General features: G+C 43.9%; 1 protein-coding gene across 1 annotated transcript; it reads right to left on the bottom strand.

The window, feature by feature from the left end:
* Positions 1-245: 245 nt before the first annotated feature.
* LOC125421439 (7-deoxyloganetic acid glucosyl transferase-like) lies at positions 246-2,406 on the bottom strand. Its single transcript, XM_048470480.2, has 2 exons — positions 1,793-2,406; positions 246-1,318 (listed from the first exon to the last, which is right to left on the bottom strand). Exons 1-2 carry the CDS (start codon positions 2,310-2,312, stop codon positions 387-389), a joined length of 1,452 nt encoding a protein of 483 aa, XP_048326437.1. The 5' UTR covers positions 2,313-2,406; the 3' UTR covers positions 246-386.
* Between the last annotated feature and the right edge of the window lie 11,756 nt (positions 2,407-14,162).

The following is a 14,162-nucleotide window of genomic DNA, read 5'->3' as shown; positions in this document are numbered from 1 at the left end:
ACTGGAATTGGAGCAATATCTACATCTAATGCATCTATCCATTTTCTATTTTGGGATGGCCTGGGAACCCATTGTCTTTGTTTTTTTTTTTTTTTTTTTTTTTTTGGTTAGTTTTGAAAAACAACTATTATTATTATTATTTCACTTGGTTTATTTTATTTCTTTGTTTAATAGTTTTAAATAAGCTAATATTATACCAGATAACGGAAATAGACTATTAATCTAACTTTAAATTTGTGCTTTTTTAATTTTATACATATAGATATTACAAATATTATACAAATTAAACGTGCAATATTGATGGACATTGCCGATTTAATTAAATGTGATAATATCATTGAAATTTTATATCCATGTAGATCTTAGCTATAGAGTCTTCCAGTCCACTAATTCTCAATCTTAAATATATCCTTTATCAAGCCTTTCCAGTTACAGTAGGATGATCCACCTTCGTTCACACTCTTTCTTGCCAATGTGCACAATTCATCGGCTGCTTTTGCAAACTCTTCCTTTCTTTCCACCATCAAATCATTGACCATTTTTTCCACAATTTTTCTATCACAAACATCCTTAATGTCCATGCCAATCTTCCATACCTGACTCACGAATCTACTATTCACCTGCTGATCAGCAAAGTAAGGCCAACAAATCATTGGCACACCAGCAGCTATACTCTCTAGAGTTGAATTCCACCCACTGTGTGTCAAAAACCCACCCACAGCGGGATGGGCCAGGACTTTCTCTTGGTTTACCCACCCTACCATGAAACCCCTCTCCCTCGTTCCATCCAAGAGCTCCTTCGGGATTTGAGCTTTGTCGCGGTCTTCATCGATCAAGTCAGGCCGTATAACCCACAAGAACCTTTTGTTGCTCTTCACCAAACCATGCCAAAACTCCATGAGCTGGTCTTTTGTAATAATTGCAATGCTACCAAAACTAACGTACATTACAGATTTCAAAGGCTGAGCATCGAGCCACGCCATACAGCTTCTGTCTGCTTCAAATAGATTGCTTGAAGATGGAGACGACGTCGTCTCAATGTCGGTGAGCCGTAGTTTATGGTGTATATTGAGAGGTCCAATGGAGTAAATTTTGGGACAATGGATTCGTATGTGGGAGAGTACCGGTCCTTCTAGATCTTCGAAAGTGTTGAGGATTAGTGCTTGGGCTCGTGGATTCTGGTGGGTCTCTCTAACGACGCTTACAAGATCTCTGTCTGTTAGGTCCTTCACTCGGCAAAAACTCGGGAGGTCTCGACACCTTAGGAACTTTTCCATGCCCGGCACACGCTTTGTTAGTCTATCCATGTCTTCTTCTCCTGAAGTTTTCAACATTTTATAATTATTACTCAACTTTTAAAATTATATTTGATAGTGTGATTTCAATCTTCTACCCTATCCTAATATTAAAAATAAATAAAAAATAAAAAATAGAGTGACACTGACACTATAACGTGGATTTCTTATTATTTTTTCTTTATTTTTGGCAATAAATGAGGGTGGTTGATAAAAAGTAAGATATAAGGAAACAGATCTGTTTTTTTTTTTTTTTTTTTTTTAAGCTTTATTCTGTTGATAGAATCTTACCTAATTATATATAAAAAAACATTAATGATAGAGAAAGATAAATAAAAAACGGTTAGTTTTTTGCTCATTGCAGAGAAATCCAAATCCAAAGAAATAAAAGTAGACATGAGTATTACCCAAAAATTAAAGGAAACTAAGACAGGTCAAGATACTATTACGCAAAAAATACAGATGAAGATGCCGGCTAAAGTAGGAAAATTAAATACCTCGTATAGGAAGTTCACCAGCATCAATGAGATTAGGAACACAAAAGTAAACCCAGAAGGAGCAAGCACCAATGGTACGGAAATGATAAATTGGAATATGAAGCTCATTTGCTATATCAGTTGTAAACCAACCAACTATTCCATCAGCAATTATGCAAGTAACCAAAGGGCTGTCATCCGAACCCAATTCACCAGAGACAAGCATATGTTTGAATACGGACTTGCTTCTTATACTCATTGAATCAATAATGTCCATTATTTTATCACCTGAACGTGGGTGTTCGTCCGGAAGGCCATCGGAGATGGTCTTCAGTAGGAATCCCGGGTAGCGCGAGAAACAAGCTTGAATGTCATTGTGAAGGAGAAGCCGGTTGTGGATGAAATGGGTGTTTAGGAAGGTGATGTGGAGACCTTCCATGGCAAGAAGCTCGGCTAGTTTGAGCATGGCGTTGACATGGCCCTGCGCTGGGAAAGGAAAAATGAGAACTCGAGGAGGATGCTGTGCTTTTTGCTGCTCCATGAAAATATAAGAATTGTATAGAATGGACTCGCTCAAATTCTTGTAAGAAACATCTCTTGCTATGTTAAGCTCTGTTTTGGGGGGAATTAGGCTACGGCACAACCCTTACCAAGGGTTGGAACTATGGTATTGGAAAGTGTGACACATTTTTAAGACTAGTTAGATTTTGGAACCACGTTAGTAGGCAGCAATCTAATTTATGTGGGCTAGGCTTGTTCGTTCTTTGGATAAAATCCAAAGAATTGGTTACAATTTTATTTTTATGCCGGCAAAGATTGGGTATTGGATAGGCATTGATCTACTGATTGACTTAATTCATTACTTTTTGTTTTTGTTTTTGTTTTATTATTATTTTTAAATAAATTTCTACTAACAAAAATATCTGATAGAATTTTTGTAACACCCCGTCCCAAATCGCACCGGAATCCGTGCACGTTGACCGAGGTTGACTGTTGACCGTTGACCAAAGGGGTCAAAAGTTGACTTTTTGACTCGGTGGGAATTTCGAGATGACTAGGGCACCGTGGCGAAGTGCACGATGCCACGAGTTCGTAGACTGGTAGCACGTCGAAAACGGAGCTACGGTTTGAAAGTTATGGACGAAACAAGTTGCGGTCCAAACTGTCCAAGGGGTGCCGGAGTTGACTTTTTGTTTATGGGGAATTGAGCTTTGACTCATGCATGGTTGTGAAGTGCTCGTCGATACGAGTTCACAGACTAGCGGCACGCTCAAAACGGACATCCGGTTAAAAAGTTATGGACGTTTGAAGTTTACCGGATACCGTATTATTTTAATATTTTTTTGGGTCAGTGAACAGTGAAATGCCACGTGTCAGCTTCTGATTGGTCCACGTGGCATGAACAGTGTCACGCAGGGTTTTAATTTTGAAAAACTCTCGGGGAAGAGAGAGAAAGAGAGAGAGGAGAGAGAAAGAGAGAGAGAGAGCCACCGCCGGCCACCGGAGTTTTCCACTGTTCCGGCCGAGTTACTGTACACGCGCCGGACAGAAAGCTTGCCCACCTCATTTCCGGCAAAACCTCCAAATTTCACGGCGAACGGCCGCCGGACGCGCCCGGATCGGACGTCTGAAGTTTGGCGGCGATTTTTCCCCTCCACCGCCGGCCACCGCGAATCGGCACTATTCCGGCCGATATACAGTACACGCGCCATACACCCAGCATCCTCTCCTCAAGTCCGGCCTACCCACCAAAAATCACGGCCATCGGACCACCGACGCGCCGGGATCGGAGCGTTTTCCGGCGAGGGGTCGAAAATCTTCAAACGGTGATTTCTCCGCCGTCCGACCTCCGTTTTGCTCACCGTCGGTCCCGTTGGATTGCTCTCCTCACGATCTACAAATCTGCAAAATTTCACAGCAAACGGCCACCGTCGGAAATTACTGTTCCGGCGACGGTTGCCGGTGACGTGGCGGCCCGCCGGAAATTACTGTTCCGGCGAGTACCCCGAAAATTCCGGCCAGCTCCAGTCCGCAGTGTTCGACCGCCTGAACCCAAATCCGACTTCCGTTTCCACCAATTCGCGACGGTTTGGGAGAATTGCGGAGCCGAAACCCGATAAGCTTCCCGATAAAATTCCGACCCCGTCGGGTACGATCATCGGAAATTAAGACCGGATCTGTGATTAGCATCACTCGAGCTTCGATTCGGTATATAATTCGTAAATTTTAGTTATCGTTTGTATTTTGACCCTCCGGGTACCGGGTATTATTTACCCGAATAAAATATTAATTTATTTGACTGTCTGTGAATTTTGTTCTAGGAGCACCGGTGAGTCGTAGAATTGATCCTGTAGTGGATCATGGGTTAATTGCGTGCTCCAGGTGAGTGACCCACCTTCAAATTAATTTTGGGAATTTAATTGGTGAATATATAATGTGTGATTTAAATATTTGGAATTTAATTTCTATGTGCCAAATATTTATTTGAATTATTGTGGAATTATTTGTGAATTTATCGGATTTAAGAAAATGTGTATTTCACCAATTTATGCCATGTGGAATTATTTTATGGTTTTGAGGATTTTGAAATTGGTGTGGTTTTAATGGTAAATTGGGCACGATTTGATTTTCAAATATTTCAAGGAAAATATTTGGTTATGTTGGTGATTTCAATTTTTATGAAATATGCCCATAAAATATTATGAGATTTGATTATGAGATTTTGAGCATTATTTATGCTATTGGGAAAATGTGGATATTTGAATTGATGGATTTGAAAGTTGGTGGATTTGAAAATCATGGAATTTATGGCATTGATTACAAAGAAATTGTGGGAAAATTCCCGGTTCAAGCGGATGGATTATGCCCGCTATGTTTATGAAAAATGTGAAATTTGTTTTATGATTTAAATTTATGGATTTTATAATTTTTAGATGCACCGTGCACGTACTGGTGTTCTGATTATGTGATATGGTATATGTGATATGGTTAGTGTGCACACGGTTGTGATTAGCGCGCAGGTGGGTGTGAGTAGCGCGCGGTTGATATTATGAGGGTGTCCTGTGGATGCCATCGGAGAGGGCGGCCACCCCCCTTTGGCCGGGACACCAGGTTAGCAGCGGCGCAGTGGGACGCCACGCGACCGTATGCCGGTTTCTTTCTATAACCTCCTGTCTGGCGGTACCTTGGGACGCTGGGTACTGTTGGCGCCACTGGTATATAGTGGGTGCATCAAATGATTTTCAGAACTGTGTTTTAAAAATAAAATGTTAATGAAAAATATAATTGTTACCGCTTCTGGTATTTAATTGATGTCTTGGTTTTTCGGGGAATATGAATAAAGGGTTTTGTGAAAATGTTTTAAAAGGGGAACCTTTCCAACTGAGAGAATTGTAAGGGTTTTGAGAGAAATTATTATTTCCAAATAATTATTATTTATACTTATTACTGTGATATTATATGGTATAGTAGTAGAGTCGCTCACTGAGATGATTAGCATCTCACACTCTTAAATTCCGTTCCTCTAGGTTCTAGGTTGTCGGTGTTCATTCGGAGCGGACTTGATCTTCCTCGCTGTTTTACTTCGTGAAGTACCCTGTTCTTCTTTATTGCGGTTGTACTATTTCTTTCATTCTTGTTGTATTTATTTTGCACTGGATTACTGTATTTTGAAGTGCTGGAATTTGTGGAACCAATTTGTAGTTTGTGGGAGGAATAAGGGGATATTTTTGAAGTGTGTTTTCAGTGCAGGTAAATTTGTGGTAAGTAAATCCCTTAGGGGAGGTGCTGCCGGATTTTCCGTTGGAAGGTTCGGTGGTATTTCCCTGGGATCAGGGCTGTCTAGGGTTCCGGAGGAGGAATTCTGGACGGGTCCTGACAGTTGGTATCAGAGCTCTAGGTTCTAGTATTCCTAAGGGACTGTGCATTGTTGTGCATCCTATCCGTGTTTAATCTCTCGTTTTACCCGTGTGAAAGCGTTCTTTCTGTTTGTCTCGAAGTAAATTCGTTGCCCGAGTTTGAGTAACTCTAATCTTCGAGGGTGTCAATTAGGATCATCTAGCCTAACAGGAAATTCCTATGGCCTAGTCGATGGTCGAGGATGCCTTTTCTTTTTGAAGGTCAAGCTTATCATCGTGAATGGTATCCGTTTCGTTCATGGAGGAGAAAGATGATTGTCTAAGGATGTGTGTCGATCGATCGATTTCAAGGCGTCAAAAATATTTTTCCGATCGATTATCAAAATTAAATACTTTTCAAAGTGGTATTTGAAATTAAAGGTGTTTTATTCAAGTATTTTTGGTTTGTGTTCATACATGTATCTGTATGTTATATTGTTTGATATTATACTGCACCATATGGAGGCGGCGAACCAATGTGGTCCATGTAGAGCTAGCCCCATGATCATGTTGCCTACGAGCCCGGGGAATTGGACGGCCAATATAGGCAACCACCCTGGTTTGTATTGGTAGCAGAGTGTCGGCGACAGTTGGAATCATGGATTACGTAACATGTAGAAGGTGTTGTACGTACCTCCATTACAAGCGTGCATATTTTATTTTATGCTATGGATTTTAAGATATGAATTTCAATGTGGAGTTTTAACAATTGCCTATGCAAGTTAGGTATATTTGAAAAATATATTTTATTATTTGTTTTATGTTATGGTTTTTCCAAAAGCGACTTAAGGTTAAGTATCGCCAGTCGAGAATCAAAAGCAGGGTATCGTTGAGTTCAAAAAGGAGATCTTAAAGGAAGCACGCGATTCAAAGTATGCGATACACCCCAAGGGTACCAAGACGTATGGAATGCTCACTGGATGACATGGTGGTTTGGCACGATAAAGGAAGTTGCAAGATCCGAATAAAGGTACTTAGGTCACCGATAAGTAAAAGTAGGGAGATGTAAATATGGATTTCGTGCTTAAACTATCATTCACAAAGAGAAGGTACGACAGCGTTTAGAGAATCAAGCAAGATCCGGATAGCGACTAAAGTTCTACTTTGTGGTTGATGAGGTTAATGAGATGAGGATGATTCCTTAGGCATGGTTGGATGTTTAAGCATGGTTATTTTTCATTCTAGAAGCTAAGATCTTGATATCTTATTTCCTTGGAGATTTAAGGTTCGTATTGATGGTGCTTCATCGATTCAAGGTGGTTGATATTGTTGGTGATAATTTACAATGATAAGGAGTATGATTTTTGGGACGGAGTTAGAATTTAAGAAGTGTGGAATACTTTATTGGGTTAAGGATCTAGTGATTTGTTCATAGTATTGGTGGTGATGCTAGAATTAGGATTTAAATTCTTTATTGCTTGAGGTGTGGATTCATGGAATTTATTTGAAATGGGGGAAACTTAGGGTTTTCAAGAATGGTATTTGGATGTTGAGAAATTTTATTCATGACCTTGATGAATTTAGTTAAAAGAAAGATTGATGTTTGTCGAGGTTAAGACTATTGGTTAATCAATGAGGAGCAAGGGTTTTATAATTGTAAGTACTAGGAGGGTAATCGAAGATAAGTGAATTAATCTCAACCTTAACTTGGTGATACCAGTATTTGAGGAAATTAGACTTAAGTTCTAATCTAACCTTTTAAAGTGCTGATCGAGTCACGAGAGTTGGTTGTTGGTTTAAGGATGCATGCTTTAGAAGCACCTTATGGTTAGCGTTCGACTATGACCAAGACTTGTAGATCGTGTTCTCGTGGACCAATTTGACTATCCTTAATTAGTGGGCATGAGAAGGAAAGTTGCACAAGAGGGAAGTTAAAGTCACTATTAGGCGAATGTAGTGGCAGATGCTTTGAGTAGGAAGGCTACTGGATCCCTTGCTCACATCCAAGTCATCCAACTACCTCTCATGGTGGAGTTGAAGAAGATGGGGGTGTTAATGCATATGCATCCTTCAGGAGTTCTCATGGCTAGCTTCCAGGTACGACCGGTGTTGGTGGATCGTATAGTAGAGACCCAAATGGAAGATCCTAAGTTGAGGACAATTAAGGGCAAGGTACAAGAAGGTCTTGATCTGGAATTTTCCATAAGGAGGGATGGAGCCCTCGTGTATAAAGGACGACTTTGCGTTCCGGATATCCCAGGACTCAAGAAGGAGATTTTGGAGGAGGCGCATAGCTCGATGTATGCGATGCATCCGGGAAGTACCAAGATGTACCGGACGCTTGTTAAGTATTATTGGTGGATTGGTATGAAGAGAGAAGTGGCAGACTTCGTATTAAAGTGTTTGATTTGTCAACAAGTGAAAGCAGAAAGACAGAAGCCTTCGGGACTACTCCAACCTTTACCGATTCCCGTGTGGAAGTGGGAAGAACTCAACATGGACTTCGTATTCAAGCTTCCTTCCACACCTAGAAGGTACGACGGCATTTGGGTAATCATTGATCGTCTCACCAAGTCGGCACACTTCCTACCGGTACGAGAACATTTTCACCCGAGAAGTTAGCTTAGTTGTTCGTGCAACGCATTGTAAGTCTTCATGGAGTACCGTTAGCCATCGTCTCCGATCGAGATCCGCGCTTTACTTCACGACTATGGCGGAAATTGGCTGATGCACTAGGAGCAAGACTTAACTACAGCACCGCTTTTCACCCGCAATCTGATGGACAAGCAGAGTGCACAATTCGGACATTAGAAGACCTGCTAAGGTCTTGCATTATGCAGTTTCGTGGTAGCTGGGATGAACAACTGCCATTGATAGAGTTTTGTCCTCCTGCGTACCGTGAGGCGAGAAGGAGAGAGTTCGAGGAACTGCGACAGGGGAACATGACAGTGACCGAGTACGAGAGGAGATTCCGAGAACTATCAGGATTCTGCATGCACCTGATTCCCGACGATCACACGAAGAAGGTGAGGTTCATAGACGGATTGAAAGAGAGCATCGGTTACACCCTTTCTGGATCAGTACATCCCACCTATCAGTCCGCCAGGGATGCAGCGCTCGAGCTAGAGAGACAGGAGGAGATACACAGACCCTCGAGGCGCAGATCATTCGAAGGATCGTATAGCGGAGTACCTCGACAGGGGGCAGCTAAGAAGAGCCATAGCTCAGGCTCAGACAGTGATGGGTTAAGCCCACGAGGCAGATTTCAGAGGAGAGATAGTTATCGCATGCCCCAGCCAGCTCGCCATTCGATCAGTGTGGATGCAAGCTCGTATCAGCAGTCACGCATTGGTTCTCCGCGGATTTGTCCACTTTGTAGGGGGAATCATTCGGGGCAGTGTCAGATGGATGGTTTATGCTTTCGGTGTGGGCAGCCAGGTCACATAAGGAGGGATTGCCCTTATGGTAGTGGCAGTGTGCTAGAAGCAGGTCGACGGACACAGCATACAAGGGTATTTCCAGGACAGAGTTCCCAGGGGAGTCAGCCAGTAGGAGTTTCTTCGGGATCAGTCCAGCCGTCTGCAGGATCGAGTCGAGGTAGAGGAAGGAGACCCCAGCAGACAAGTCAAGGCCGGGTGTTTGCTATGACGCAGCAGGGAGCCAGGACTACGCCCGACGATTTCACAGATCAAGTGATGGAAGCAGACCTGATCCTGTTGGATCTATCCGGACTTGAAGTAGTGTTGGGCGTGGATTGGTTGGCAAGGAACTACTTAGTCGAGGAAGCGACATGGGAGCCCGAAGCGCAGGTGCGTGATCAGAACCCTTGTTTGTTCCAGTGACGTGCGGAAATTTCGAGGACGAAATTTTTGTAAGGGGGGAAGGCTGTAACACCCCGTCCCAAATCGCACCGGAATCCGTGCACGTTGACCGAGGTTGACTGTTGACCGTTGACCAAAGGGGTCAAAAGTTGACTTTTTGACTCGGTGGGAATTTCGAGATGACTAGGGCACCGTGGCGAAGTGCACGATGCCACGAGTTCGTAGACTGGTAGCACGTCGAAAACGGAGCTACGGTTTGAAAGTTATGGACGAAACAAGTTGCGGTCCAAACTGTCCAAGGGGTGCCGGAGTTGACTTTTTGTTTATGGGGAATTGAGCTTTGACTCATGCATGGTTGTGAAGTGCTCGTCGATACGAGTTCACAGACTAGCGGCACGCTCAAAACGGACATCCGGTTAAAAAGTTATGGACGTTTGAAGTTTACCGGATACCGTATTATTTTAATATTTTTTTGGGTCAGTGAACAGTGAAATGCCACGTGTCAGCTTCTGATTGGTCCACGTGGCATGAACAGTGTCACGCAGGGTTTTAATTTTGAAAAACTCTCGGGGAAGAGAGAGAAAGAGAGAGAGGAGAGAGAAAGAGAGAGAGAGAGCCACCGCCGGCCACCGGAGTTTTCCACTGTTCCGGCCGAGTTACTGTACACGCGCCGGACAGAAAGCTTGCCCACCTCATTTCCGGCAAAACCTCCAAATTTCACGGCGAACGGCCGCCGGACGCACCCGGATCGGACGTCTGAAGTTTGGCGGCGATTTTTCCCCTCCACCGCCGGCCACCGCGAATCGGCACTATTCCGGCCGATATACAGTACACGCGCCATACACCCAGCATCCTCTCCTCAAGTCCGGCCTACCCACCAAAAATCACGGCCATCGGACCACCGACGCGCCGGGATCGGAGCGTTTTCCGGCGAGGGGTCGAAAATCTTCAAACGGTGATTTCTCCGCCGTCCGACCTCCGTTTTGCTCACCGTCGGTCCCGTTGGATTGCTCTCCTCACGATCTACAAATCTGCAAAATTTCACAGCAAACGGCCACCGTCGGAAATTACTGTTCCGGCGACGGTTGCCGGTGACGTGGCGGCCCGCCGGAAATTACTGTTCCGGCGAGTACCCCGAAAATTCCGGCCAGCTCCAGTCCGCAGTGTTCGACCTCCTGAACCCAAATCCGACTTCCGTTTCCACCAATTCGCGACGGTTTGGGAGAATTGCGGAGCCGAAACCCGAAAAGCTTCCCGATAAAATTCCGACCCCGTCGGGTACGATCATCGGAAATTAAGACCGGATCTGTGATTAGCATCACTCGAGCTTCGATTCGGTATATAATTCGTAAATTTTAGTTATCGTTTGTATTTTGACCCTCCGGGTACCGGGTATTATTTACCCGAATAAAATATTAATTTATTTGACTGTCTGTGAATTTTGTTCTAGGAGCACCGGTGAGTCGTAGAATTGATCCTGTAGTGGATCATGGGTTAATTGCGTGCTCCAGGTGAGTGACCCACCTTCAAATTAATTTTGGGAATTTAATTGGTGAATATATAATGTGTGATTTAAATATTTGGAATTTAATTTCTATGTGCCAAATATTTATTTGAATTATTGTGGAATTATTTGTGAATTTATCGGATTTAAGAAAATGTGTATTTCACCAATTTATGCCATGTGGAATTATTTTATGGTTTTGAGGATTTTGAAATTGGTGTGGTTTTAATGGTAAATTGGGCACGATTTGATTTTCAAATATTTCAAGGAAAATATTTGGTTATGTTGGTGATTTCAATTTTTATGAAATATGCCCATAAAATATTATGAGATTTGATTATGAGATTTTGAGCATTATTTATGCTATTGGGAAAATGTGGATATTTGAATTGATGGATTTGAAAGTTGGTGGATTTGAAAATCATGGAATTTATGGCATTGATTACAAAGAAATTGTGGGAAAATTCCCGGTTCAAGCGGATGGATTATGCCCGCTATGTTTATGAAAAATGTGAAATTTGTTTTATGATTTAAATTTATGGATTTTATAATTTTTAGATGCACCGTGCACGTACTGGTGTTCTGATTATGTGATATGGTTAGTGTGCACACGGTTGTGATTAGCGCGCAGGTGGGTGTGAGTAGCGCGCGGTTGATATTATGAGGGTGTCCTGTGGATGCCATCGGAGAGGGCGGCCACCCCCCTTTGGCCGGGACACCAGGTTAGCAGCGGCGCAGTGGGACGCCACGCGACCGTATGCCGGTTTCTTTCTATAACCTCCTGTCTGGCGGTACCTTGGGACGCTGGGTACTGTTGGCGCCACTGGTATATAGTGGGTGCATCAAATGATTTTCAGAACTGTGTTTTAAAAATAAAATGTTAATGAAAAATATAATTGTTACCGCTTCTGGTATTTAATTGATGTCTTGGTTTTTCGGGGAATATGAATAAAGGGTTTTGTGAAAATGTTTTAAAAGGGGAACCTTTCCAACTGAGAGAATTGTAAGGGTTTTGAGAGAAATTATTATTTCCAAATAATTATTATTTATACTTATTACTGTGATATTATATGGTATAGTAGTAGAGTCGCTCACTGAGATGATTAGCATCTCACACTCTTAAATTCCGTTCCTCTAGGTTCTAGGTTGTCGGTGTTCATTCGGAGCGGACTTGATCTTCCTCGCTGTTTTACTTCGTGAAGTACCCTGTTCTTCTTTATTGCGGTTGTACTATTTCTTTCATTCTTGTTGTATTTATTTTGCACTGGATTACTGTATTTTGAAGTGCTGGAATTTGTGGAACCAATTTGTAGTTTGTGGGAGGAATAAGGGGATATTTTTGAAGTGTGTTTTCAGTGCAGGTAAATTTGTGGTAAGTAAATCCCTTAGGGGAGGTGCTGCCGGATTTTCCGTTGGAAGGTTCGGTGGTATTTCCCTGGGATCAGGGCTGTCTAGGGTTCCGGAGGAGGAATGGTCGACGGACACAGCATACAAGGGTATTTCCAGGACAGAGTTCCCAGGGGAGTCAGCCAGTAGGAGTTTCTTCGGGATCAGTCCAGCCGTCTGCAGGATCGAGTCGAGGTAGAGGAAGGAGACCCCAGCAGACAAGTCAAGGCCGGGTGTTTGCTATGACGCAGCAGGGAGCCAGGACTACGCCCGACGATTTCACAGATCAAGTGATGGAAGCAGACCTGATCCTGTTGGATCTATCCGGACTTGAAGTAGTGTTGGGCGTGGATTGGTTGGCAAGGAACTACTTAGTCGAGGAAGCGACATGGGAGCCCGAAGCGCAGGTGCGTGATCAGAACCCTTGTTTGTTCCAGTGACGTGCGGAAATTTCGAGGACGAAATTTTTGTAAGGGGGGAAGGCTGTAACACCCCGTCCCAAATCGCACCGGAATCCGTGCACGTTGACCGAGGTTGACTGTTGACCGTTGACCAAAGGGGTCAAAAGTTGACTTTTTGACTCGGTGGGAATTTCGAGATGACTAGGGCACCGTGGCGAAGTGCACGATGCCACGAGTTCGTAGACTGGTAGCACGTCGAAAACGGAGCTACGGTTTGAAAGTTATGGACGAAACAAGTTGCGGTCCAAACTGTCCAAGGGGTGCCGGAGTTGACTTTTTGTTTATGGGGAATTGAGCTTTGACTCATGCATGGTTGTGAAGTGCTCGTCGATACGAGTTCACAGACTAGCGGCACGCTCAAAACGGACATCCGGTTAAAAAGTTATGGACGTTTGAAGTTTACCGGATACCGTATTATTTTAATATTTTTTTGGGTCAGTGAACAGTGAAATGCCACGTGTCAGCTTCTGATTGGTCCACGTGGCATGAACAGTGTCACGCAGGGTTTTAATTTTGAAAAACTCTCGGGGAAGAGAGAGAAAGAGAGAGAGGAGAGAGAAAGAGAGAGAGAGAGCCACCGCCGGCCACCGGAGTTTTCCACTGTTCCGGCCGAGTTACTGTACACGCGCCGGACAGAAAGCTTGCCCACCTCATTTCCGGCAAAACCTCCAAATTTCACGGCGAACGGCCGCCGGACGCGCCCGGATCGGACGTCTGAAGTTTGGCGGCGATTTTTCCCCTCCACCGCCGGCCACCGCGAATCGGCACTATTCCGGCCGATATACAGTACACGCGCCATACACCCAGCATCCTCTCCTCAAGTCCGGCCTACCCACCAAAAATCACGGCCATCGGACCACCGACGCGCCGGGATCGGAGCGTTTTCCGGCGAGGGGTCGAAAATCTTCAAACGGTGATTTCTCCGCCGTCCGACCTCCGTTTTGCTCACCGTCGGTCCCGTTGGATTGCTCTCCTCACGATCTACAAATCTGCAAAATTTCACAGCAAACGGCCACCGTCGGAAATTACTGTTCCGGCGACGGTTGCCGGTGACGTGGCGGCCCGCCGGAAATTACTGTTCCGGCGAGTACCCCGAAAATTCCGGCCAGCTCCAGTCCGCAGTGTTCGACCGCCTGAACCCAAATCCGACTTCCGTTTCCACCAATTCGCGACGGTTTGGGAGAATTGCGGAGCCGAAACCCGAAAAGCTTCCCGATAAAATTCCGACCCCGTCGGGTACGATCATCGGAAATTAAGACCGGATCTGTGATTAGCATCACTCGAGCTTCGATTCGGTATATAATTCGTAAATTTTAGTTATCGTTTGTATTTTGACCCTCCGGGTACCGGGTATTATTTACCCGAATAAAATATTAATTTATT

Source organism: Ziziphus jujuba, chromosome 8 (assembly GCF_031755915.1).
Source record: "Ziziphus jujuba cultivar Dongzao chromosome 8, ASM3175591v1".
Classification (NCBI taxonomy): Eukaryota; Viridiplantae; Streptophyta; class Magnoliopsida; order Rosales; family Rhamnaceae; genus Ziziphus; species Ziziphus jujuba.
Note: the sequence above shows the minus strand (reverse complement) of the source record. Positions and strands in the feature narration are given on the sequence as shown.